Source organism: Eptatretus burgeri, chromosome 6, assembly GCF_056783735.1.
Source record: "Eptatretus burgeri isolate ZD-2024b chromosome 6, Ebu_testis_v1, whole genome shotgun sequence".
Taxonomy (NCBI): Eukaryota; Metazoa; Chordata; class Myxini; order Myxiniformes; family Myxinidae; genus Eptatretus; species Eptatretus burgeri.
The window spans coordinates 26,313,926-26,341,636 of NC_140966.1; the positions used below are offsets into that span (position 1 = coordinate 26,313,926).

Here is a 27,711-nt window from a genome sequence, read left to right on the forward strand (position 1 = left end):
TGAAGAATCAGTCAATGCGATGTCCAAATTATATATGAATGACGTCATTCAACAACGGTTCTGCCAACAAGCTGGGTGACAAGGTGAGCCGGCAGGTTAATTTGACGTTGCCATGGGTGATAACGCACTATGATTGTATTTCTCAATGAGGGAGGGGGGTGGGGCAATCGCAGGACGTTTTAAAGCTCGTTTTGTATTATGGGGATAATGGAAGGGATCACCCCAAGGTCGGCATGAGCCGAAGGTGGGTGACCACGGTTACCGCGAGGTGGCGCGCATCCAGCAGCAGCCGTGAGTTCACCTGTCCAAGGTGTTCACGACACCCTGTTCAACCGGAGCAGCGTTTCACGTCTCAGGAGCCACCACCACGACGTCCAGGTGCCAAAATACTGTACACACGCTCATCTTTCCCCGGATGAAGTTACTGCATCTCACATCGATTGTCTCACATCGATTGTCTCACATCGATTGTCTCACATCGATTGTCGATGCATATTTTGCTCCATTTTGGTATTTTATAAATTCACATCGTTAACTGCATGCAATGGCCTCACGAGTGAATCGCGATGCTTTGAGCAGGTATGGCGAAACGGGTTGAACCTTGAGCAAGTCCTCTGCAGATTGCCCCGACAACCGAGAAATCCACCGGTACTTGGGAGGGAAATCGGGAGTACCAAGCTCATCACGTGACCCGTCTGGGCGTTGCTGCCAGGACAAGGGAGCAGGCGCGGCGAGCGCAAGAAAGCTGTGCTTGAACAGAGTCAGAGATTGCCGAGTGAGACGACTCCACACATATATATATATATACACACAGCACACCATGGGAGACCAAATGAAGAGAAGCACAGAGATGTCCAACTCGGCCAGGTTCCACCAGCAGCGTCGCCTCAAGCAAGCAATGCAGTTCTATCACAAGGATTCCGCAGACCTGTTGCCGCTCGACAGCTTGAAGAAGCTGGAAGCGGTGAGTGAGCGAATTTGTTCACAACTTGCGCTGACGCTACACACCTGTTACCTGCAAGTTAAGCCTGGTGTTTGCTTAAGATCATATGGTCTCGAGTTTGAGCCCTGCCAGCCGTTGAATGGACACCAGGTGGGGTTGACTCAGCGGGTCATCCTTCCGACGTCGGCAAGATGAGTACCAGGCTCAGGTGCTCTCATCATGTACGTGCGGTTGCGAGACAGTGTGTATCACAAAGCAGGCGGGCGTCGCATCACCAATGCCGCCGTTCCTCGGATGGACGTTATTCCGGGCATTCCATCCGCTTGCATTAGCTGGTGGATGGTGAAAGACCCCCACGGTGACTCTTGACAAACGGTCGAATTATCACCGGCATTCTGAACAAATTTCAAATTTCTGCCAAGAAATGTGGGTAGCAGGTTGTCTGGTGTACCTTGGCACATTTCTTGGTACCAGTTTGCATTGCATGCTTCCTTCGGTGTCTGGTTGCTCTGCACCCGGTTAAGTAGGTTCAACATTATCAACAAATTCAAGCTCCCTGATGTTTGCAAGTTCTGTGTGAATGGGCGGCTTTGGCTGCGATGGGAAAACCAAAACATAAACATTTTATTCTATTCATTGTCCAATATTCCCCCTGCCGATACGTGACTTTCGAAATGACCTGTTGATGCCACATGAGGCCGTTTGTGCATGCTTTGTGTGGCCCTTTTAACCTGCTATTGCCAGCACAAAGTCCATGATTGAAATAGTCTTTCGAACATCATTTTCAGCATTGAGAAGAAAGAGTGGAAATTTCAAAATGGTAAACCATAATTGTTCTGTTCCTCAATGCAAATCGGACTCACGGAAGTAGAAGAAACCCTAGAAAGAGGAGTTGGGTTCTCACCGTTTTTGGGACATTTTCACAAAAGCGGGTCAGGTAACGGTAAAGACTGTCTGAGAATTTTTATCAAGCATATATTGCCCGGTCAGTGCAGAGGCCCTTATGGTGATCCTGCGTTGCTGACATCATTTGAACATTTTTCTCGGCCTTATAAGGGGTTCAAGCACTATTTTGAGAATATCAAAGAAAGTTGATTTTTGAGTTTGTTCTTTACCGTTACCTGACCCGCTTTTGTGAAAATGTCCCTTATTGTTAGTGCGAGTACATTCTAACGAAACCCACCCACAGTCATGGTTATAACATACAAACACACCAGTTTTGCAGTCGAGTCCACCTGGTCCGAGTCCTGTGGTCGGAATCAGAGTCCAGCAGTCCCGAATCTGAATACTTGGTGGCATTCCGAGTCGAGTTGAGTCCGAGTTCGAGTCCGGGCTCTGTGCTGAACATGTATTGGAAAGTGGCAAAAAAAACCGAATTTATTTGTGACTAGCAAACACCACCCATCGCTTCACTGATGGCAATACTGGGGGGGGTGGAAAGAGGGGGGTGGAAAGAGGGGGGAGAGGAAGCGAGGTGGGGGAAAGTGAGGAGGTGAAAGGAGAGAGGAGGAGTGGGGGAGCAAGAAGGAGGGAGAGTGAGGAGGGGTGGGGAGGGGAGTGAGGAGGGGTGGGGGAGGGAGAGTGAGGAGGGGTGGGGGAGGAAGAGTGAGGAGGGGTGGGGGAGGGAGAGCGAGCCGGGGTGGGGGAGGGAGAGTGAGGAGGGGTGGGAGAGGGAGAGTGAGGAGGGGTGGGAGAGGGAGAGTGAGGAGGGTGGGGGAGGGACAGAGGGGGGGGGAGGGGGATGGATAGTAGTGAGCGAGGAAGGAGGGAGAGTGAGGCGGAGTGAGTGAGGAAGAGTGAGTAGAGGTGTGGCAGCGAGGAGGGATGGAGAGTTAGAAGGGGTGTGGGAAGGGAAGGCAGCGAGAGATGAGAGGAAGGGAAGGCAGACATGCAGTGGGGCATTAATTACGATTCATATACATGCTTCTGCATGGAATAACAGTGAAGATGGAAACAAAATAACATCTGAAATACATTTTCCACCAGTCATACGATAAACACTGACTGGAGCCAAGCCACCTGGAGACAAACACCACCCAGACGCGTCCGGTGACAAACTACGTCCAGACATAATCAGCGCCTGGGCACGGAGAGAGAGAGAGAGAGAGAGAGAGAGAGAGAGAGAGAGAGAGAGAGAGAGAGAGAGAGAGAGAGAGAGAGAGAGAGAGAGAGAGAGAGAGAGAGAGAGAGAGAGAGAGAGAGAGAGAGAGAGAGAGAGAGAGAGAGAGAGAGAGAGAGAGAGAGAGAGAGAAACAGAGGTGTGGGAGGAGAGCACTGCATTTTATTCTGAGGGGGGGGGGAGTGAGGAGGGGACAGACAGAGTGGGGGGGGGCAGGGAAAAAAGATAGGTGAGGGGTGGAGGTGGCATTAGCAAATATAGTGATGTGTTATGATGAATGACCGAACACAAAAAAAAATCTCATGTCAGAATAGCTTTGCACACAACGACACAACAGAGTTTGTAATGTTAACCACTGGTTCATCTGCAAAAACTTTGATATCTCAGTTCTCGAAAATTTGTAGGAACATTAACCAAAAGCATGGACTGAAAACATGGAAGTACGGCTCACATACGATCTAATGATCCCATAGAGCGTGAACATCGAAAACAAACATTGCGACAAACATAATTGCGACTAACAAATCATAATTGGGTACAAAAAAGAGAGAAGAAGGCATTCCTGATTGAGGTGTTAATAGCAGTGATTTTGGACTAAACATTGCAGAAATCAAGAAAATGACCAAATACCGAGACCTCAAGAATGAAGTGAAAAGATTCTGGAAGCTGAAGAATGCCAAAGTTGTACCAGTGATAGTTGGAGTTACGGGAATGATGGCAAAGAGCCTCACAGAGATATTAAAAACCATCCCTGGGAATATTATTACAAATAAAACGAACTACAGTTGGAAGTTGTCCCGCGCTCAGTGACGATCCTGAAGAGAGTCCTCGGCACAAAACTTTGAGAACTGAAAACTTCACAGCTTGGTCCATGAATCGTGACCCATTACTGAAATGAAGGTGGATACTTTGAGCCTGCCCTGGAAGGACTCCATTCCACATTCTGAAACTCACATGCATAGACACTAATCAACACACACACACACACACACACACACACACACACACACACACACACACACACACACACACACACACACACACACACACACACACACACACACACACACACACACACACACACTGAGACCTGGGAGGGCACCATTTCTATTTTTGAAACCCGCATATGTAGATTATGCATAATGTAAATGAAGACGATTAAAATATATCAAAACCGACGAACACTGTAACATGTTACTTGTATCAAGATTTTATTCCATATTTTGGTCCTCTTGCTGTAGCTTGCTCATTCTTTTTGGACTGCAAAGTTTCTGATAGCATTTGAATCTTGTCCAGAAAATATGGGAGTAAAAATTTGCATTTATTGTCAACTGTCAACGTTGAGAAAGTCCAAAACAGCATCACAAAAACACGGCTCAAATTGGAGACATAAATCATTCAAAAACGGTGATTTTATGTCTGCTGGACTTTCTTAAATATTGCCTACAAGTTAGACATTTATGCTACTTTTCAAGTTTTCGTAAATGTTTAAATTTTATTTCCATATCTATATTTAAACAATTTCAATGAAATAATTAACTAATGTATTAATTTCAACGAGAAGCACCCGCTCCCTTCAGGAGCCGTCAAGGGGGTCATGCTATTATATTTATGCCTATTTTACTCTAGGGGTCCCAGGATTACACACCCAGAAAATGGTTGCGATTGGTTCAGCCGTTTTTGCGGTACCTGGGAACAGACGTCGGATGGACAGTGAATTATAATAAGATGAACAAATGAAAATGAAACTTGGGGTGACCGGTTGCAACTTGCTGCCAAGCAATAGCTTCTTTGCATTTTAGAAAGATCATTTTATATGGAGTGTCTGCTCCCAGCCTTGACCAAGGAGGGCACATAATAAGGCCTCCTCTTGAAAACACTTGTTACGGTTGTGGGGGTAGGTGGAGGAATTTAATAGGGAAGTTAGGATTGGATGGAGTCGTTTGGTCCGTGGACGTGTAGGAGACATCTCGATGTAGAAGGGAGAATGTGAGATTAAGTGTTGCATGTCACCACACGGGGAGTGGTTTGGTGTTAATTAGATAGGGATTAAAAATAAGTTCCCCAGTATCTAATTTCCCCCCTGTGACTTTTCCCGATGTTTTTTTATATAACAAAAACCACGATAACAAACAAGCAAATGTGCCGAGCAGACAGAAGCCCTGCCTCCAAGGGTGACGGCAGGTGAAGTCACGCCCCCGAGGAAGATGATTAATGGCTGTGATGTCAGAAGCGTGCCCAAGCTGGTGGAGGCCTCGCCTTCCCTGGTTTCGTGTGAGCAAGCCATTCCCCGGAGGAGGAAACGGGATTTTGGTGTGACGTCAGTCAGAGGCGAGATCGGGAGAGTGCACGCGCGAGAAGAGTGTGAAGAGGAACGGTTGAGCACGGAGTGAGGGATGCACGTGGTCAAGAAAGAATGTAGTTCAGAGATGACCTGTAAGAACAGGGCTATATGGCTGGTTTTCCTTCGACGCATGAAGAATGCAGCAAAATTTTTGTATTCGTGTTGAGGCGATTTGGCTCGTGTGGTGAAGCAAGATACTGGCCATTGGCTCTTGGTTGAGTCATGAGGAACAGACCCTGAGTCTTGTGTATGTCAAATAGTGGGTCGGTGAGGACGATCGATGCACGAAGCAGCTGCATAGGGTCTCTGAGCCTTGGTGTTGAATACCGTTCACGAATTGCCCGATATACATTTGTTCCTGCTGCGAGATAGCGGTTCGGTGCCATTTTGCGCACGTCTACACGTGCAAATAGAAGCGCCTCAATTCCAAGTTCCACAAAGACCATCTCCAGGCCAAGCTGAGTACCAGAATAAAGGAGGGGTTTTCTTTTATTTTGTTTCCCTTCGTATTTAAGTCCGTGTGTAGAGGCGCCTCGACTTTGAGTTTAATTTACCTCACGTATTTAAAATTATCACATTTATTATTGTACTTTGTAAATATTTGTCTATTATTATTAAATGTGTTCATTTTAAGAAGCTGTATCCATGTATTTGTCATGGGGTTCGAGTATAGCTTCCCCCCCCCCCCCCTTTGTGCTGTCCTGGTGCAGCGCTTAACTGTTTTCCCACGCGCATGCGCATTAATCTCCGTGAGTTTCGGCTGTCGGCCTCAAAGGAAGAAGTTTGACCATCCGGGTAGTGGTGTTGACCGCTCATCACCACAATTTGAGTTTGGGGGTTAACCTTGGCCGCCAGCACCACGCCACACTCTTTCCAATGAAAATAGCGTTAAGTAATGTTTGAACGGCCCCTTACAAATCATTGGTAATCACAGATCATTTAGCACCATTTAAAACCACAGTCTTTTATACCACCTGATAGAAATGTCTGATCACTCTTTCGCAGCTAAATAATGTTCTGTTATATAATATACTAGATGACCCGTGAACCTGTTGTGACAGAAGTTGATAAATAAAACATTTCAAATAATAATAATAATAAACCAATGTCACCCGCAGAGTGACCCGTATCTTGCCAAAAGGTGACCACGTGTGACTTCTTTAAGGTCACACTGAGGTGAACAGAGCTGCTATCCACCAGGAGCGACTCCTTGAGGAATATCTGCCTACGAGAGATTCCGATGAGAATCATTCTACAGAGTAACCATGAAAAATATGCGTTTGCCTCATAACGTCACCAAATGACGTCATAATGTCTCAAGCTTGACATATCGAGAAAGCACTCATCGAGGTGTTCAATTTGAGGTACTACACGATATGGTTCCTAAAACTTGAAAATTTGACCTTGGGGTCAAATATGTTTGACCTCCGGCACTAACCATGAAGGTCAAGGCCAATCGCCACCAAAAATTAATCAGCTGAGCACCAGACCATATACTATATTCCCATGAAGCTTGAAGACGATCCGATCAAAATTACTCAAAAAATAAGGGTTTCGTCGACTCCCCTGATTTGCGACAAAGTGACCTTGACCTTTGACCTTGACCTTCAAAATTTTGTGCACTGAAAGGGACCTCTATAGGCCTCTGATATGCGAAGTTACAAAAATTTCCAATGATAACTGTGCTCTGCAGAATTTTTTTATACGTGATTACAGACAAACAACAAAAAAAAAAAAATTAAAAAAAAAAACATACAAGCTGACTAACATATCTTGCAAAAACTTCGTTTTGGCAAGATAATAATAATAAATAGCTCCAGCGAATTATACTGCTGAGGTTGTTTGCATTGATCAAATAATCCCGAAGAGAACTTGACTGAATCGGGAATCGATTTTTTAATAATTTTTTCGTTGCCCGATTTGAATGAAACTTGATACTGCACACCGCAGGTGAATGGTAAGTAAGGTTGCCCTAAAATTTTTGCGCTATTGTGTACTGTTTTGGCTGTATTTTGGGAACATACATACATACATACATATATACAAGATCAGAGTTTTAATAATCCACTACATGACCCGTGAACCCATTGGGTTCCCGTTGTGACAGCGGTTGATGAAAAAATATCATTTCAAGAGAAAAAAAAGAAAGCTCCAGCGAACTATACCGCTGAGGTTGTTTGCATTGAACAAATTCTCCCGAAGAGTACTTGACTGAATCGGGAATTGATTTTTTTAATAATTTTTTTTGTTGCCTTATTTGAACAAAACTTGATACTGCACACCGCAGGTGGATGGTGAGTAAGGTGGCCCTAAAATTTGTGTGCTATCGTGTACTGTTTTGGCTGTATTTCAGCAATATACATACATACAAGATGTGAGTTTTAGTAATATACCAGATGACCCGTGGACCCGTTGGGTTCCCATTGTGACAGCGGTTGAAAAAAAACATTTCAAAAATAAGAAAAAGAAAAAAAGATAGCTCCAGCAAACTATACCGCTGAGGTTGTTTGCATTGATCAAATAATCCCGAAGAGTACGTCACTGAATCTGGAATTGATTTTTTAATATTTTTTTTCGTTGCCAGATTTGAACAAAACTTGATATTGTGTGTAAATGTGAAAAAAAAAACAGAGAAAAGAAAGTGGAATAAATTATTGTGCGTAGACTTCTTAACACAATTTTATTTATTGATGAACACGGAAGTATTCGATCAAAATGGCGATGTTTATTTTATGCTTAAAAATAAATCGTTCTTTGTCGACACTAAATGTTTGAGATTTTAAAATAAATCATTTCAAGAAAAAAAAAGATAGCTCCAGCGAACTATACTGCTGAGGTTGTTTGCGTTGATCAAATTCTCCCGAAGAGTACTTGACTGAATCGGGAATTGGTTTTCTAACAATTTTTTTCGTTGCCCGATTTGAACGAAACTTGATACTGCACACCTCAGGGGAATGGTGAGTAAGGTGGGCCAAAAATTTTTGTGCTATCGTGTACCATTTTGGCTGTATTTCGGGAACATACATACATACATATATAAATTATATATATATATATATATATATATATATATATATATATATATATATATATATACATACATATATACATACAAACATACAAGATGAGGGTTTTAGTAATATATAGATAGATAGATAGATAGATAGTAAGAGTAACAGCAGTGATCATGGTATAACATATAATGCAAATGGAGTTTTCAAAAACGACAACCTCCAACTCCCAGCCTTAGTATGTACTCATGCAGAAAAAGTTAATTGTGCTGTGCAAATGTTGGTCCAAATATCCCAGTGACTGCATTTCATTTATTTTACATCGTATAAGTTAATGTGACTACTTGTTCTCACAATGTTGCCTCGATACTGTGGTGACACTAAAATTTGATTTTCGACATCGGGAAATTTTTCCCCAATCATTCACAACGTCAAACACAAGCAAGAAGCAAATAATAAAATTTAGAATTCCGATGTTTTATTGCATCGCTAATCACATCTTAATCTTATAATTAACCTGTACTCTATAGTTTCCCTTCTAATAATGTAACAAAAGGATAAACTGATATATTAACATATTTAAGAACGTTATCGACTAGTATAGGCTTTGCGAGGCCTTGTTGGGCCAGGTTATTAAAACCAGTTAATCCAGAAATTAAACATATAGGAATGAAACACACGTGTCAACTAAATGTGTACAAGTCAAATTCAACTATAAAAATTAAAGTTTAATGTGTGATTAAAGGAAAAATTACTTTGCATTTCATCGAAAGAGTACATGTCTTTGAAAGTGCTTTATAGTCAACAAAAGTAACATTTTGGGAACATGACAGATGCTACACTTGTGCATTAACCATTAGTACCATAAAAATAACAAACAAGAAACAGAACAATCACAGATTGCAGACCCTCGCCAGCACTTGTTTGTGTGGTGTGTGTACTGGTGCGTTTGTGTAATTAATAATAGACATAACTACAACGGTCACTTTATTTATTGGTGGTCTCTCTATCTTCTATTGCCTCCACACCCATTATTTGGCCAAGTCTCACTCTATTTTGTCCTTCAACCTGACTCCCGGTGTCCCCCTCCCCTCTCTCCTGTTTCCTTTGTTCTGTTGTCTTGATCCATTCTGTTTCTGCTCTTCCATGAGCCTTGACCTTGTATACATGTTTTTTCGGATGTCAACAGAATTTACGATGTTTTTATATTCTTATAGGCAAGTTAATCTAAACAAGTTTTAATCAATAACTTTCAAAAGTGTTTTGATTTCATAATCAAACAATAAAAAGAGCAATCAGAGATTGGAGACCCTCGCCAGGACTTGTTTTGTGTGGTGTATTTTGTGTGGTGTTTATGTACTGGTGTGTTTTGTAATTAATAACAGACATAACCAGAACGGCCACTTTATAACTGCTCGCAGTGATGACCAGGCACCAAGACCACTCCGCTTTGATGCAACCCCGCTTTGATCGGACACTTTGATCCTCAACCATGACGTTATTATTAATCAATTGAATTCAGAATGGAATTAAAATAAATTAAATTCAAATCAAATAGGTCATCCTGCAATGAGGTCATCAGAAGGAACCCAAACAAGCGAAAAGCAAAGAAGGAAGCAGGAAGAACCTGGATTGGATTCGAATTTTAGTTGCTACTCCGCTACCCTCAAACCCATCCAGGTGCAGCCAAGTGAGCCTTATTCCAAAAAAACCCCCAAAAAACAACCTCGATTCAAAAAGTTAAATCACTGGCTGCCAGACCATGTGTCCTAATGAGGTTGAAATTTAAAACATTTTCCATCACTACGAGATCATAATTGTGAAGTTTCACGTTGATTGATGAAGCGGTTCAAGAGAAATAATTTTTTTAAAGATTTTTCCTCAATCCAATATGGCTTCCAGACCATGTGACATGTCACCCGAAAGGAACTGTTCTTTAATATCAGTCAGCCAGTCAGCCAGTCAGTGAGTCAGTGGTTAGAATTAGCTGCATATATAATAGATATATAAACACACGTGGCCAAACTTCCCTCTTGGCCAACCCTACTACATGGGATTCATTGGGGCCATAACTACAGTAATACTGTACTTGATATATACAAACGCACACATTCACACTCACACGAGGAATGTGGAGAATCATCTAGAAGGTGTGGAGGTAGTCTCGAGCAATCCTTTGAGCATGACAAAAATGAGAACATCAAATCAACATCGTTTTAGAACAAGGCTAACGAGTCCAAATCTCCACCCACGGCCACCCAGGCAAAAATGCTGCAGTTAGAACTGTCGTATATGAGAGTTGTATTCTCATATACTACAGTAGTTTGCAGAGAAGCACTCCAGGAGAGGAGTGTTATTTTTTGCCTGGGCGGTGAAAGATTGTGATGGAAGTTCACAAGAGAAAAACATTGTCAAAAACTCCAACTCCATCACAATCCACCATTTTGATGACGCCTGTTTATTTGAAAAAAAAAAAAAAAAATTACAGCTTTGCCTTGTGCTCAAGCCCTGCAAATCAGCACACAGATACAATGTGTGCTTCTTTCTATGGAAAGTGATGTCAATAAAAACAACTCGGTGAATCACTCGATCTCTCTTGATATTAAATTCGACCTCCTGCTGCGCGGCTATATTGTCATCAGGGACTTCATTACAGAAGAATTGTAGTTTCTTCCCTTTTGACATACTTGGTACATGAACTTGACATTTGAAAAATATTTTCTGACAGTGACAATTGTTTTTCTGCAAAACAAAGGAGTACAGTCATCTTCGCAGTGGCCACACAAACTGTATAACGTGATGTTTCAGTTACAATGCAACTTGTGCAACACAAGCAAAATGGATTCGCTTTTCTCTTTATCCGATAATGATGTTCCTTTGTACTTCGAATCTATTATTGTTGTTTCGAAGTTTTCTTGTTGCAGACAGTTCTCATTCTGCACAGGTAACTTTTACAATTCAAGGTTACTGCTAAACGAGTTATTTATTTCACCCTCAATGCAACATCTCATTTAAACGTCATTGTACATTTTGCTTTTTGAATTATAGAGCGCTTTAACATGCTTCTTTCTGACAAAGTTTAATGGAATGGCATTTTTATTTTTGAAATTCAACATGAAGGCTCATGGAAGAGCAAAACAATGGATGAAAGCAGGGTATTATACTAACAGTGAGGTCACGGGAAACAGATACAGAACAAGCAGGGAGAAGAACAAATGGACGATAGACAGGCAGTCCGGCGCTTGTAGTTGAAAGGAGTGGGTGTGGGGAGGGAGAACAGGGTAGAAAAGATCATGGGTCGAGGTATGAAAGACGATACGAGATGGTAGGCTGCCATCTTTGAGGCCTTGGAGAGGATTGTATAATTGGAATGACAGGGAGATGATTCCAAGGGTGGGAGTAAAAGGTGACCAATAGGCCTGGATTGTGCATGGTTCACAAGGAGGGGTTTCTTGAGTATACACACATGACCTGGAGGTGTGGAGGAGGGGTTGAGGGTTTAAAGAGCATGGGGAGGAAGAGGAAGAGGAGAAGAGAGAAGATTTTAAAATGTCCAAGAAAAAAAAAAAAAAAAGAGGCCACCAACCGACCTGCAATGACAGATCAGCAGGTCTTAAGCCTTAGGTTTGGGTTGCTGGTGCTGTTGGTTTGTCACTGCGATTTGGTGTAATCATATTCTGTAAATGTCTGCAAAATGGGAGAGATGCTTTCAGATGCACAATGAAGGAAAGCCAACTGTTTACCTCACTCTTTTATGAGTCTGGATTTTGTGTCCACAAAAAAAACAACAATAAATAAATAAATAAGTAAATAAAAACAAATTAGACTCCCTCACTCCTCTCCTCCATACACCCCAGACACTCGTTTTTCCTCCTCTCACGTTTGCACTTTTTGCCCCCCTTGACCAGCTTTTATTTTTTATCTTCCTCAGACACTTATTTTCCTTCAGGTGTTTGTAAAGTGAATTGATATTTGACAAATGTGGTGATGGATTATCGGATGGCTCTCATGTGACTCTCTACAGTGGCTTCAAAGAGGCAGAATTACATGTGACATGTTGGCGTGAAAGTAGATCATGTTATTGACAAAACACCATCTGAACAATCTATCATCACAGTCGCTGATGTCTATTGAAATCAGGTGTTGTGTTGCCATGGCAATTTGAGACAATCAGATGAAATTTTTGTGATGACCATAATCTTCTTTTTTTTCCTATGTTCACAGCAACCTCAAGATGTGGTGCAAAAACGGGTACTGGAAAGCCAACTACTAAAGAGTCTGTCTGCATCACAAGATAACAGTTACCGTCAGAGCACAAGTGTCGATTGCAGTCGCATCGCTGGTCCTGGACTGGGCACCGGATCTATGCAAGGAGAAATTTCAACCCAGAGCACAAGGGAAGAGGAGCAGGCAACTGTCTGATCAAAAGGCACAACTTAAGGTAGTAATAAAACAAATAACTAACATGAGCACTTTCCTATTTAAAAAGGAACACCATGAAGTGCTTTTTATTTAAAAGAAAAACCAGGAAGTATATTTCAATTGAAAACAGTAATTTTGGCAAACAAAGGGTTTGGGGAGAGGGTGGGTGAAGTTGAAGGTCAAACAAATGAGCAAATTAGAACTATGTGGTGACCAAATTATATAATTATTTGTGAAGAGCTTGAAACAGTTCCATGTGCTTTAGCATTATGGCAATGGCTGGCTAGATCTAGGTCCTAGAGGTAGGCACACTCACCTGTGAGTTGTCTTGTGTGGGTTCAAATCTCGGCCAAGTGATAAGCTGTTATCCTGGTGTTTTGCAGGTAGTGTATTTCACAAATGTGTGCGCTGTCCCTCGGATGGACGTTAAGCTGGGTGTACAGTCTGCCAGCATTAGTTTGTGGACATTTAAGAGATCACAGTGTCCATCTCGAAGAGTAGGCGAGCTATCCCCGGCATCTTGGCCAAATTTCTGCTCCAACCTTCAGGGCACTCACAGCCATGTGTTGAAAAATGAAAGAAAAAGAAGAAGCTAAAGGTCAAAAAACAGCAACAGATTCTGATTTATCAAACAAATTACTAAAGATGTGACATTTGTCCATCGAACAAAAGCCACAAGTTACTTATTCGTGTGGAATTCCTTGGTTTTTAATGATGCTGCTGCAAGTACAGGGCAAGTTTTACATGACCTATTCCCACTGATACTTGGGGAAGAAATTGAACTAAAATGAGACCTCTTTTGATTTATCGCCCTTCAAAGACAACATAAGACTCTGCTTGTTTTACCTATAGCTGCCTGGCAAAGCCCTACCTGCTTACCCCCTATATTTGTTACCACCCCCAGATCCTTCTCCATTTTGACCTGCTTTAAAATTACCACTTTCATCATGTAATCTCTATTTTCATTGTTCTTTCCCATCCCCAACACCTTACACTTGCTCAGGTTAAATTCCATCTGCCAATGTTTTGCCCAATCTATGCAAGTATCAATACTTTCCTGAAGCTGATCACCACCCCCTCTTGTTATCCACCTTTTTTTTTAGCTTTCTGTGATCTACATCTTTCTTTCTAAATGTGTAAAAAGTTTAGGTTATCTACAAATGATTTTAGTTCATGGTCTGATAGGGTTGTGGAAATTTTGGACAACTGGATTAAAAATAAAATAAAATAATAAAACAGTCAGCGAGGCTTGTTTTCCCAGGATTGGTCAAAACCATTGTTGAGTAAGCTTAATGTTCATAAGGATATTCAAGATCTGCATTATAAGTATGTTATAGCTCCGACGGATAAAGCAGCTAATATATTTGTGGTTTGTAAAAAGTTTCACATAGAGAATTTATTAAGTGAGTCGAGTCAGATAATGATAGTTACTTTTTCGAGTACAGGAAATACCACATACGTTCCATGCAAAAGCCTTTCCAAGACATTACAGCCAAGCATCAGGAAGTTTTGGGTCATAATTTAAATATTAAATGGAAAGAGATAAATTTATGTATTCCCTGTTTTTCTGGATCCCTAAGCTTCAGAAAAACCCAAATTCGTTTAGGTTTATCGTGGGAGCTAGGGGTAGGCAATGTACTTTGAAACGGTTGTCAGTATTGGTTAATTCAGGTTTGCAAGTGGTTGGGAAGCAATTTAGGAAATCTTGTTTATCATTTAGTAATTATTACCTTCACAAACTTTGTTGCGAAGGTTATGTTTTGATCGCTGTGTATTTATTTATTTATGAATATGTGTGTTTGTTACTTACGAAATCTAAAGATTTCGTAAGTATATTGATGACTTCCATTTCTGTTTGTTTGTTTGTTTGTTTGTTTGTTTGTTTGTAGGCACGATAACTCGAGAACGGAAGAAGCTACCAACGTCAAATTACACCACGTGATTCAGGAGGGGGATGGCTAGTGCTGATTAGATTTTGGTCAAAATCGGTCAAAGGTCAAGGTCACAGTGAGGTAAAACATCCAAAAAATGATAACTCGAGAACAGAAGAAGCTACCAATGTCAAATTACACCACGTGATTCAGGAGGGTGATGGCTAGCGCTGATTAGATTTTGGTCAAAATCGGTCAAAAGTCAAGGTCACAGTGAGGTCAAACATCCAAAATATTCGATTTTTGATGGTTTGGTACAGAATCATCGGAGAAACTTCTGGTTTGTTCCGCAACCTTCTCCAGAGACAGCTTTTATTAGACAAGGTCAGAGGTCAAGTTGACGATTTCGTAAGTACCAGTCTATGACTGCTTGTTTGTTATTCGCATAACTTCAAAAGTATTGAACTGAATCGCAGCAAATTTGGTGGGATGATTGGTTATTATCTGAGGACCATTTGATTAGATTTTGGGAGCGATCGGGTCAAAGGTCAAGGTCATAATCGTCTTTTTACCATAGTGCGGTCAATTTGTATCCAATTTGCATGCAACTAATGCCAAAATGTTCAGAATTCAATGCCCCATCTTGTGATATGTGACATGACACAATGACGTAATAACCCTCATTAGCGGTTGGGAGTCAAAGGTCAGGGGGGTCACGACATTGCAAAATGTGCGGTTTTAGTCATAACATGGTCAATTCTTATCCGATTTGCATGAAACCAACACCAAAATGTTGACTGTTCTGTTCCCCACACTCTAATACCAATTACAAAATTAAGAGTACAAAGGTCAAGGTCGAGGTCATGAAAAGGTCAAAATCGTCATTTTTGTACAATGAATGTTTGTTTGTTCACAATAAATAACTTATTTAGAAAAACAGAAACTCGTGTGTGCTAAATGCCCCTAAAATGCCAGAAAATAATTTCTTATAATGTGATCAGTTGTCATCAGATTGACTTGACACCGACACCCAAAAAGGTCAGGGAGTTCATACAGAAATTGTACAATGTACGTGAATCAGTGTCAAACAGCAGGAAATTTAATGTTTTTAAGCCATCATAACACATATGAGATGGCAGATGTGGTATGGGATTAAATACCCTCACAATCAACGGTTTCTGGGGGGGGGGGCAAAATGTAGCGTTGGCGAAGGTATGCGCTCTACTCAGTGCCCGTTCTATTATGTATTACACTTTCTGGAGTATTCGTTCCGTTTCAGAGTTATTTGATAAGATTTGATTCCTCAATATTAAATCTGTTGTTAATTTGATTTTTTTGCTTTGTATACAAATTTGGATTTAGCACTGGTTAAGGATGCACTCTTTGGTGTTGCTGATAGTTTTTATCCCCCGCCGCGTGGCGGAAGGGGGATATTGTTGTAAACTCTTATAATCATCTTTTTATGTCTCAGGTTTGATCGGTCATTCTTTTCTAAAAAAAAATATATATATATATATATATATATATATATGTTTTAATTGTTTTGACCAACAAGGATTGAAAGATGCTGTTAATTTGTTCAACACTTTTGCATCTTTTTATGGGAAAATATTTCAACAAATAAAAGACATTCAATGGGAGGGAACTGTCGCCCCCTATTTGTGGACATTTTCCTTGTTTATTGTGCAGAATTTGATGATGAAGAATATGAAGTTAGGCTTTGTTAAAATGTCATCTTATAAATGTCATTATATTGATGATGTTTGTGTGATTAATTAGAAGGTTTTTTGATCAGCTGATTAATCAGATTTATCCAGAAAGCCCTAATAGCAGATAAGAGTAGTAAGGATAGTGTAGTTGCATGTGTTAGATGTGTTAGAGTGTTATGTGTTAGAGTTGGAAGCAATTGTTTTAGTTCAAATGCGCATCATAAAGTTTACTATCTTCATTTTCCTGGTATCTTGTGTACGTTTCCGTCTCGTAATGTACCGGTTAATATAGGTTACAATTTGTTTTTTGTTATAATAGTTTGATTTGGTCATGTGAGTGTTTTTAGACGTCATTGTAATATCTTATGTTTGGTTGGTTTTCATGGAAACAGGTTCCCGGAGCATTAGAAGTTGTGTGATAGAATAATTAGAAATAATGGGTAATTAAAATTTTTAAAAATTATTTAATGAATTAATTAATCAAACCGAAAGTGTCGTTAGTGTTTACTGGAAAGGGAACTTCATTATAGGTCGAGGGCCTGTGTATTAATTTGTGTGCTGGTGGATTCCTTTGTACATTCTGTGGTGTTACGTATTTTTGGTGTGTGTGTGTGTGTGTGTGTGTGTGTGTGTGTGTGTGTGTGTGTGTGTGTGTGTGTGTGCGTGCGTGCGTGCGTGCGCGCGCACGCTTTCTGTTGGTGTGCCTGAGTTCTTTTTGTCTTCCATTTCTCTTTTTCTTTGTCTATGGAGGGATGAATCGTGCAAATAGTTTTTGTAAGGCTCACTTGGCTGTGCCTAGATGGGTTTGCGGGTAAAGGAGTTGCAGCCAAAACCCGAATCCTATCCAGGTTCCTTCTGATGACTTCATCTTTGTCGATTTGGGTTCCTCCTCATGCTCCAGTGCTGTATTTGGTCAGTTATTTGATTACCTCAAAGCTTTGTCATCTGCAAATTTGGAAAGCTGACTTTTCACCCCACTATCAAAATAGTTGATGTAAATTATGAATGTAATGGTCCGAGTGCTGATGCTTGAGGTACCCCACAACTTATATCTCCCACTCACAGCCACTCTTTGCTTCCTATTACAAAGCCAGCTTGCAATCCAATTAGCTACCTGACCAGCTACTCCACAAGTCCTCACTTTGGCTAACAATCTCCGATGTGGTACCTTATCAAATGCCTTCTTAAAGTCAAGATATACTATGTCCACTGCCTTTCCCTCATCCACCCAATCAGACACTGCTTCATAGAACTCTAAAAGATTTGTTCTACAAGTCCTTTCTTTGGGAAACCCATGCAGACCATTTGATTTGCTTGTATCTACTCATAAGGTTCCCCATGTGGTCCCTGATTAATGTCTTCAACACCTTCCCCACAACTGAAGTCAAACTAACAGGTCTATAGTTTCGCAATTCTTCTCTGGATCCTTTCTTTAATAATAATGGTGTTACATTTGCCATTATCCAATCCTCCGGTACCTGTCCTGACTCCAGTGAGCGATTGAAAATATCCGTTAACATCTCGCTTACCTGCTCAGCCACCTCTCTCAATACTCTCGGGTCCATATTATGTGGCCCCGGAGCCTTATCTTCTCTTAGATTTCCTTGCTGTTTCTTTACTTCCTCCACTCCAACCTGGATCTCCTGTAAAAGCCCTTCCTCACCTCCTCGATAGATACTCTCAGCTACTGGCAATTTTCCTGACTGTCCTTGTGTAAAAGTTGAAGAACAATACCTGTTTAATAAACCTGCCATCTCACTTTCATCACTAACCACTCTCCCGGTGCTATTCCTCAATGGACCCACACTGGTCCTAACCTGTTCTTTTCCCCTGATATACTTAAAGAAAGCCTTGCTATTATGTTTAATATTCTCAGCCATGCCCTTCTCACTCTCTGTTGGCTTGCCGAGTTATTTTCTTAACTTGCCTCTGTTTACTTCGATAGCGATATAAATCTAACTCCAGTCCAGTTATTCTAAACCTAATAAATTTGCCTTCTGCTTCTCCTTATCTCACCACAATCACCCTGGCCTCTTTCTGCCTCTAGTTTTACACCTCATTGGAAAAGACTTATTCTACACTCTACACATTTGCTCATTGAAGGTTTCCCATTTCTCTGATGCTGATTACCTTCTTATTAGCTTCTCCCAATCTACAGCTCATCCATTTTCTTCTCATAAAAGAGAGCTGGTTGTTGTGGAACATCTGAATTATTCTCTCATTTGATGTCATCATCACTGCTTCAGACAAGCTTAAGCTAAAGAATGATCGTAAGGCCAAAGGATTCAGATGTTCAATTCTGCCATTTGTATTAATTGTAGCACTTCTTCCAGCTCAGAGTAGTCCAACATCTTATTCCTCTCTTCACGATGCCACAAAACATAAACATGGCTACTGAGGAGGCAGTTATAGTAATCAAAACACTGGTGAGGCAGATTCGAGATGATACCTTCTGAGATAGTCAGATTCCTGCCAATTGCTAACCATGCAGAGCCCAATATGTTGAGTAATTACGTTTATCACTGGAAGTGCCAAACAACGTTCTTTAAAGAGGCATGGCTTCTTCGCCAAGGGTCAAATTTGTCTTAAATATATTTTGAAGTATTTTTTTCCAGAATGCAGAAGCTGGAACAAATGCCCATCACAGGCCATGCACATATTACATATGCACTTTTATAACCATGCAATAGACACACAGACTTTGATGCACTTCAATTTGGGGATGCATGTACGAGGATTAGTTGGTAGACGTTAAAAGTCCCATAGAGTTTCGACAAAGAATCAGTGAATTATTGCCTGCACCTTAAATAAAATCCAATTTTCTGCCAAAACTGTGTCTGCAAGTGGTTTGGTGTCAGATATTCTTGGCCACCAGGTTCCACTGTACTGTTTGATTGGTGTGGGCAGCAGCACTATAAACAAAGATCTTCTGCATCATTTTCCTTTGGTGCCACGATGACAACACACCATATTATCCAGGAATTAATAATTACTACCATTAAAGTATTTGTAATTGGCACACTTGTAAACCCCTTAAAGGTCGTAAGCAATGTTTCCAAGGGTAAAATGTCAGCAGACATCCCTCAGACTCGCTCGACAGTTGATGGAGCTCCTTGATGTGGCCAGGTGTTGTCTTTCATCCATAAAAAGTTCTTCAATCTATCGCTGTCAAACCAGCAGCCAGGTGAAGTCCAAACTTGCATTTATTTAAAGGATAAACGACATCACTCTGCTTTACCATTTATTTATGCTTGCAGCACAAACATTTGTGAAAGCTGCTCCCTCAATAAAATATTCATAATTACTAGCTGGTTCGAAAATCTGGAAGGAACAATGAAGGTTCGTGTTCCAATTCATGTTCTAATTTGCGTTCAAAATAGAAATTAAATTTGCATTAAGTAGTTCCTTGATCATAGACTGATGTCTGTGGACAGCCAGACAGACAGACAGACAGATAGATAAAGTGAACCAATTGCTCAACCCCGCTTTTCGCTACAAGTGCACGGGTAGTAAGAAATTTGTTCCATATTGAATCGTAAGTATGGAAACATAAACATCGCACTTTTCCAATACATCACCTAACAGTCACTGTAGGATGGGTGACAGAAACAAATGAACAATGGATTTTGATGAAGGTTAGTTTGGTTGTAGTAATGACGAAAGTATGTATACAAGAAGATTACTTTGACACATTTGCATTTAATATTAATGTTTATTTTAAATTCTAAAGTTGGTGTTACCTGCATTTAAAGAAAAAGAAAAAAAATGGTTGGAATGTTGGTGGTTATAAATGAGACTACTTTATATTTTATAGAGATAAAGCTTCATTGAGGTGTTTGCAATGAATTTGAACAATATAACAGGATTTGAACTGTCAAAATGAATCCAAATTCCACCCTCTCCGCCCCCCCCCCCATCCCAAACCACCCATGATTAAAGGTAGCATCCATTTATTACACACACAAACATTGTTGAATTTGTGTACATATTACATGTAAAATATGATGTAAATTTTAATCCCCTTCACGACAAACACTACATGCCTTCTTTCCCTCCCCTAAACTGCTCTCTCCCTCGTCTTCTCCCTCCTCATATCTTCCTTTCTCTAATCATCTTTTATTATCCTTAACAAAAAAAACAAAAAGAAGAAAATCTCTTGCGACACAGTTTCTCCAAATGTTTTTCTTTCCAACAATTACAACCACACACCAACCTTGGTCCAACACTCCAGACCCGTTTCATTTTTTTTCCCCCGATTTAGACACCCCAATTCCAACTTCAAGGAGTCAAAAGGTAAAACACACAGTCAAACATTTTGTCTTGCCATTCCTTTTAATTGAGTCAATGGAGATACGCTTTGGCACAAAGGTGCTTTCAAACAGTCCCTATAGGGATACAGCAAAAAAGGTTGGATACAATTAGTTTTTAGATCCTCGTGGAGGATCTCTAAGTCTTACTCACGTCGTTGTTCTTGTGGACTTTTTTGTTTCATAACCGACAGTTTTCATCGAAACTTCCTGAAACTTGGCATATATATGTAAAAATACCCTGCGCAGACAGTAACCATCTCCGATTTTGAAAATTCCTTCGAGAAAAAAAGTTATGACGTCAAAATATCTCCGCTAATGGGAATTGCCGAAAAGATTATCTCCAAGTCTAGGCGAGCTTTTTGAATTGTTTGCGGGAATCGAACAGGGCATTAGCAGAGATGAATTACCGCACATATGATACATCACTATGAAGTCATATCAATTTTTATGACATCATTCCTATTTTTTGACATTTTTTGTTTCACAACCCAGAGTTTTCATCGGATCTTCGTGAAACTTGCCATGTATATGCAGAAAGCCCACGTGCAGGTAGTAACCATCTCCGATTTTGGAAATTCTTCCGAGAAAAAAAGTTGATGTCATAATATCGCCGCTAATGGAAATCGCCTATACCATTATGTCCGAAACTAGGCAAGCTGTTTGAATTTTGTTTGCGGGAATCAAGCTGGGCATTAGCACAGATAATTTATCGCAAACCTGATACATCACATTGACGTCATATTCGTTTTTATGACGTCATCATTAAGAGGATGAGGATCTTAGCTTATTCGAGCTTGTTGGGATTATGCAGGGTTCAGAGGTCAAAATTGGTCACAAAATCAAGCTTTTTGGCATGTGAAGAATCTTTTTAACCAATGCAATCAAAAAAACGCTGGTAGATATTCGAAGTCATTCACCTAATTATTCAAATACCTGAAACATCAGTTTCTCCTTGCTTCTGATGGTGGTCAGCATACTTGCATCGACGTTTTGTCGAATTAATCCATTGTTCTCCCGTCCAATGACGTAGAGCGGCATTGGTCTTCACGATCAAGATTAGTTCTTCATTCAACAATGCAATTATTTTGCAAAACTTCCATAAATATGATGGGCTAGTCATATTAGAAGCATGTTAGAGCTGCCCAAGTACTACACCGTAACTCTTAAGCACATACAGATCCGCAATAGTGTTTTGCAGAAAACCCCGGATAACAAAAATTTGTTGAATGTGCATCTAAAAAAATACAAATTTATACTCATTTCAATGTTACCTCTTTTTTTCAGTGAATGGGTCAAGGATATTGGAAGTTACATGAAGATATAACCAACACAGAGATTGAAGCTACAGAAGTCAAACATGGGTTGGCTCATTAGCATTCCCATCTGAATCCCTGGCTCATGATGGAAGGAATACAGGTTCAAATCCCATTTACTATACGTTTGTCCATTGTCGACTAATGTCCTTTATATTTATGTTGTAGTTTATGATGTAGACGTATTTGTGTCATCAGTGTCATTTATGTACAAACTCTAAACAGCAAGCATAAAATTAATGTAAAAAATAAAAATAAATAAAATATATATATACATGTTGAAATATGTTTTAATGGTGGGTTCTCATGCAACTTATGGATTTTATGTTATCCTTTTTTACTCACAAATTCAAAAACTTATCATGGAGAAAACATTGAGTAAAGACGAACAAGGGAATTATAAACACAATTACAGCATAAAGTATACAACAATGAAAAACAGCTTGCAATGCTGTTGCAAACGCAGCAAAATTAATTAAGCAAAGAAAGTAACAAAATAAGGATGTGTACATTTTAAACATACTTGGCAAAGGGATACAACAAATACAAGAAAGGGATACTGGACCCATCCATCAAAAGTTGTATTATTCAGCCCCCATTCTTCTTTAGCTTTAAAAATATCCAACACAATTTTACCCCATACAATGGGCTAACTAATCAGTCATCGGCCTCAAATTCAACAAATGGGAGTTGGATTTTAACTTGAGTGATGGTCAAACCAAGGGTGACAGCTGAACAATATAAACAGGTAATAAAAGGTACCTGTAATTAAAAAGGAGCCAATCATCACTTCCAATAAACATTAAATGGAAACCACACTTTTTATGATCAACAGTACGTCAGATGAAGAATTACGTCACCAGTCATAGCGAGCTCATAAATGTGTACAAACACACCCAATGCTAAAGTTACTCTCACAAATGGTTGAGATGAAAATTTGTTGGTTTTTGTTTGAGTACTTTATTTTGATGTGTCGAAAACACTTCTTTTTTTTTACCCCCATATTTTTCATGAGGAATTACTGTGTATTAGACACAGACGAGGAATATGGATGAAATGTCACCTGAAATTGGCAACCTAACATAAGTATATTCACCAGGGTGTGCTATGTTGAATCTGTAAGGAAGAAGGTCCACATAAATTTAGAAAGTATGTAACTCTGTTAAGAACCTGCTAATCAACCCATATTACCTTTAATCAATCATAATTTAATGTGCTAACTTTGAATTCTTCTGATTCTCATGTACAATACTTCGGTGCTGCCGAAGCAGTTTCGAAGCAAGGGTTATACGGTGTGGTTTGCCATTGCCTTCCCAGCAGTAGTTATGGCAGGAATTATTTGGAATTTGGTCAGGGTGCCGGCGATAGCTCGCTCACTCTTTGCGAAAGACACTGTGGGGACCTTTAACATCTAGAAACTAATGCTCATAGATGGAACGCCCATTTAACACCCATCTGAGGGACGGAACACACATTGATGAATTAACTCTGCCTCTGAAACACCGGGATGACAGTTTATAGCTGGGTCGACATTCAAACCCAGAAAGCTGAGAGACAATGGTGTGTATGTCAAGGCCATCCTGCCAAGCCCAAGTTTTAATTAGTTGGTGTTTATTGCCGAATATAACGAATAACAGCAAAAACAACACAGCTGCTGTGCACAAAGGGAAGTGTTATGCCGATGCCAAACAAATCCGAGGCCAAACCCCTCAAGTTGCCCACGTCCTTGTTTAATATTCCCAAACAAAAGCTGGCACCGATTGCTTCAATTCCTGTTGTGACATTATTGTTTAATTCCTATGGACATGTGTGGTATAAAAAAAAAAAATAAACTTGAATCGTGTTTGTATGTTGAGCATAAAATAAGTTTCTAACCTGACAACGAAAACAACTTAATTTGCTTTGTTGTCGATTTGTTTTTCAACAGAGTTTCCCCAAATAATGTTCTTCGTCCAATGCTAACAGAGCTTGGTTTTGGCTATTTTGTATCAGGCTTTGTCCTGCTTGTCTAGAAACTCCTGGTCTACATGCAAACAAAACCCCTCCCATGACAAAGCTCTTACTTTATCTTGAAGAACAGGTAGCATTCTGAGGGAGCCAAATCAGGTGAATAGGATGGATGGGGGAGTAGCTTAAAACCACCTTTGGAACTATGGTTACTGAAACTGAGGCTGGTGATGCATTGTGTTGGAGAAGCAGTATTCCTTGGCAAATTTCCACAGCACTCATTCTTGATGGCTTCTTTCAACCACTGCCCTTCATCAGCAAATAACTTCCCATTGATGGTTTCACCTTAAAGGATGTAGTCAGTTGTGATCACTACTTGCGTGTAGCAGAAAACGGTGGTCATTACATTTTCAGCTCATGCCTTTTTCTTGAACTTCTGGGCAGGCGGAGAATGGGTTCGCTTCCACGACGTACTTAGCTGTTTGGTCTCAGGATAAAAGTGATTAACCCATGACATTCTAAATCACAATCCTGATCATCAAGTTGTTTTTTTGATTGGGCTTGCTTGAAATCACTCAAAAAGAAAAGTCAAGTAGAGCTACCTTCTGATCAGCAGACAGCAATCTCTGCACCCATCATTTTCATGCCTAATCTTTTGAAGAGGGTGGAGTAAACTGAGCTGGGGCTGAAACCCAATGCTTTGGCTATGTTCCTGACTGTTGGTGGTCTTGTCATTCATCAAAATCATGTGGACTTCAACTTTTTCTGGTGCGGTGGCCTCCTTGGAAAGTCCTGACTTTGGCTTTCAATCAATACTGGTTGTCCCTTGCATAAATACAGCTGCCCAGGTTGTTGTTGTTAAAAATTTTACAGTAACAAATTAAATAGCATCATCCACCGCTGTTGTCACCTTACCTTCAAGGCATTTACTTTGGGGTCAACCCTTTCAGCTAGATTCTAGAGTTACTTTCTCACTGCTCTGATTTCAGCATTTTCCATTATTTCCAAAACTCTGTAGACTGACAAGTCAACACTTTTGTCTCCAGATCCTGCAAACACACACAAAAAGCTGTTTACAAATAAACAAATCAAACAATGGGTACTTTTGATTTGTGAAATTGGTTGAGTATTAACTTTTCATCAAATTAGTCCAGATAGAAACTTTCTGAATGTCCCTCCTACCAGTGATTGGCACATTAAAATTAGATTCCAAGATATTACAGACAGGTACTTTGGCCATTTAAGATTCAGTCAAAGTTTATGGGTGTGTACAAAACAGGCAAATGTGATGATTGAAACTATAACTGCTGACTTACTGGAACAGAAATAAACTCGACACGGGTGCAAACAAATGATTATGATCATAGGCATAAATGCAGAGAGAGAGAGAGAGAGAGAGAGAGAGAGAGAGAGAGAGAGAGAGAGAGAGAGAGAGAGAGAGAGAGAGAGAGAGAGAGAGAGAGAGAGAAAGAGAAAGACAGACAGAGACAGACAGACAGAGAGAGACACAGAGAGACAGAGAGACAGACACACACACACACACACACACACACACACACACACACACACACACACACACACACACACACACACACACAAATGGCTAAAGATGAGATATTTTGGTGACTGGAAGAACTCTGGCAGGTGTTATAGGAGGAATTAGCTATATTTTAACCACAACAAATTGTCAACTGATTACTGTGCACGTTAAAATGTTCACAAGTTTTTATTAGGTTCCCAAAATTGTCCATTTCAATAATGAATATTCTTACAAGCTGTTTTTTAAACCAAAAACAACCTGCTGCCTTCCTTCCTTCCTTCCTAATTGTACATCACAACACATGACCTGATTTGGTTTGTATGGATATGGACTTCGGGGTGATCCGCAAAAGTACTTGTGACTCACCATAGCTAGAATGTACAAAAATTAGATGATAAACATCATCTCGAAAAACTACAGGCAGTAAATGAAGAGGAATCAGAAAATTTATTTGATAGGTTATTGCAAAGACTAAACCAGGGAACTCAGTGTGTCTTAGTGCCTGGGTCAAAGTGGATAAATATAAATGTTTGCTGAGTATATTGTAAACACAGTTGCCGCTTTTTATTCCACCACATGTTGCATTTCTTGGAAGTGGGGATGGATTGAAAATTGGTGGGGAAAGTGTTTACAACGACTACTAGTACCTCAAGAAACAGCCTCAATTATTCCAACCTTCTTGTGGGGTCAACCCCAGGAAGTATAATGGCCATATGGGCCAAAGGTTTTTTTTGTTATGAATTGGCTGGCCATGCCTGACATTCGACTATCAGTGGTAGGAATTCGTAATTTGGTCAGGGTGCCAGCAATAGCTCACCAACCTACTCTCCGTGAAAGACACCATGGGACCGTTAATTTCCACCAACTAATGCCAGCAGGCGGAACACCCGGTTTAACATGGACGGTACCGCAGTGCATACACATCAATGAATCACCCCGCTTATGACACACCAGGATGACAATTTGTAGCTGGGCTGAGATTTGAACCCAGGTTAGACAGCTCAGAGGCGAGTGCACATACCTCCAGGTTATCCTGCCATTCCATGGCAGTGAAAGCATGAGGGGATCAAAACGTCATTTACTTGAGCTGAATATACTTATAAAACAGAAAATGAAAATTTCATCACATAATGTACGTAAGCGTATCAATGGTGTGCATTCATAAGTTTCTGCCATTGGTTGTAATCTTAATTTGCGGATTTAAGAAGGTGGAACGGAGTCCTCTGAGGAGTCAAGGTATCCACCTCCATTTCCATCATGCACTATGTTACATCGATCAAGTTGAGTCGGGTTCTCAAATTTTTGTTCTGAAGATTATTTTCATCTCCAATTGTAATTTGTTTCTTTAACATCTCGGTGAAGTTTTCCTTGATCACTCCTATTGCTTCAACAATCACTGGTACAATGTACCTGGCGACCGACTCTTCAGCTTCTCGGTTGTCTTGACTTCATTGTTCAGGTCCTGGTATTTGGTCATTTTTCTGATTTCCACGTTATTTAGACCAAAGTCGCTGGGTATTGACACCTTGATTAGCAATGCCATCTTTTCCCTGTTGTATCCAAGTGCGATGTTCGGTCACAATGCTTTGTTTTCTATGTTTATTTTCGATGGGGTGGTCGGGTCGTAGGTGAGCACTATGTCCTCGTTTTCAGTGATCGCTTTTGACAAGTGTGTACTCTCTCGTCTCATTTCGAATTAAAAGCAAAATGCTTTACCAAACGGGCTCCCTCATGCTTCTTTTCCGTCACCCAAATAATTAGCATACGACTCAATTTGTCGTTGGCATGCACTCTGAAAAATCTCCGCAGGTGATACAAGAATAAAAATAAACGGAAAATCACTTTGAATCAGTCACACATTCCAAACGGAATGCATTTGAACAAAAGCTATTTTTGCAAGAGTAACAGGCAACAGTAGAATAGTTTCAAAATTTGTCACAGAGCAATGCAATTGCACTTCATGTATAAGCTATGCAAAGCAGTCTCTTTTTGTACACTCATCCTACTGCTACTTCATTCTTTAATTCCTGTGGATGAAGTGCCTGATGAATGGTCAGCACACACGAACCTCATCCAACATGAGTTTTGATCTTCTTTTCACCGTTTGTATTTGAGCATAGTTGTGGCCATCGGTAGAGAACGTCTCTCACGAGTTGCTGTACGGCACAAGGATCACTTGAAT

At 40.4% G+C, this 27,711-nt stretch overlaps 3 protein-coding genes across 10 annotated transcripts in view; 1 reads left to right on the forward strand and 2 right to left on the reverse strand.

Moving 5' to 3' along the window:
- Positions 1 to 13,236, reverse strand: part of PRDM4 (PR/SET domain 4) — an 86,582-nt gene extending 73,346 nt beyond the window's left edge. Inside the window, exons 1-3 of one of the 2 annotated variants that reach the window (XM_085884350.1) lie at positions 13,156 to 13,234; positions 12,723 to 12,780; positions 2,158 to 2,283 (exon numbers count right to left, since the gene is read on the reverse strand). The gene's annotated coding sequence lies outside the window, so the exon portion shown is untranslated. Of the gene's footprint in view, positions 1 to 2,157; positions 2,284 to 12,722; positions 12,781 to 13,155 lie in introns of both variants that reach the window. The other variant, XM_085884348.1, reaches the window with a different exon arrangement.
- Positions 672 to 27,249, forward strand: LOC147024424 (nuclear receptor-interacting protein 3-like). The gene is made up of 3 exons (XM_085884363.1): positions 672 to 964; positions 12,642 to 12,858; positions 22,014 to 27,249. Exons 1-2 carry the CDS (start codon positions 821 to 823, stop codon positions 12,837 to 12,839), a joined length of 342 nt encoding a protein of 113 aa, XP_085740489.1. The 5' UTR covers positions 672 to 820; the 3' UTR covers positions 12,840 to 12,858; positions 22,014 to 27,249.
- The window catches only part of ITFG2 (integrin alpha FG-GAP repeat containing 2), a 106,609-nt gene continuing 90,393 nt past the window's right edge, over positions 11,496 to 27,711 (reverse strand). Inside the window, exons 12-14 of one of the 7 annotated variants that reach the window (XM_085884359.1) lie at positions 27,598 to 27,711; positions 13,156 to 25,038; positions 11,496 to 12,780 (exon numbers count right to left, since the gene is read on the reverse strand). In XM_085884359.1, coding sequence (XP_085740485.1) covers positions 27,599 to 27,711 — 113 coding nt within the window. In that variant the 3' untranslated portion in view covers positions 11,496 to 12,780; positions 13,156 to 25,038; position 27,598. Of the gene's footprint in view, positions 12,832 to 13,155 lie in introns of all 7 variants that reach the window. The other 6 variants (XM_085884362.1, XM_085884357.1, XM_085884358.1 and 3 more) reach the window with 6 other exon arrangements.

What these genes read in the sequence shown, in the direction of transcription:
- LOC147024424 (XM_085884363.1), top strand. Translation starts at nt 821, where the DNA reads ATGGGAGACCAAATGAAGAGAAGCACAGAGATGTCCAACTCGGCCAGG. An exon ending in GCTTGAAGAAGCTGGAAGCG is followed by an intron (nt 965 to 12,641) that starts GTGAGTGAGCGA and finishes CTATGTTCACAG; the next exon opens with CAACCTCAAGATGTGGTGCA.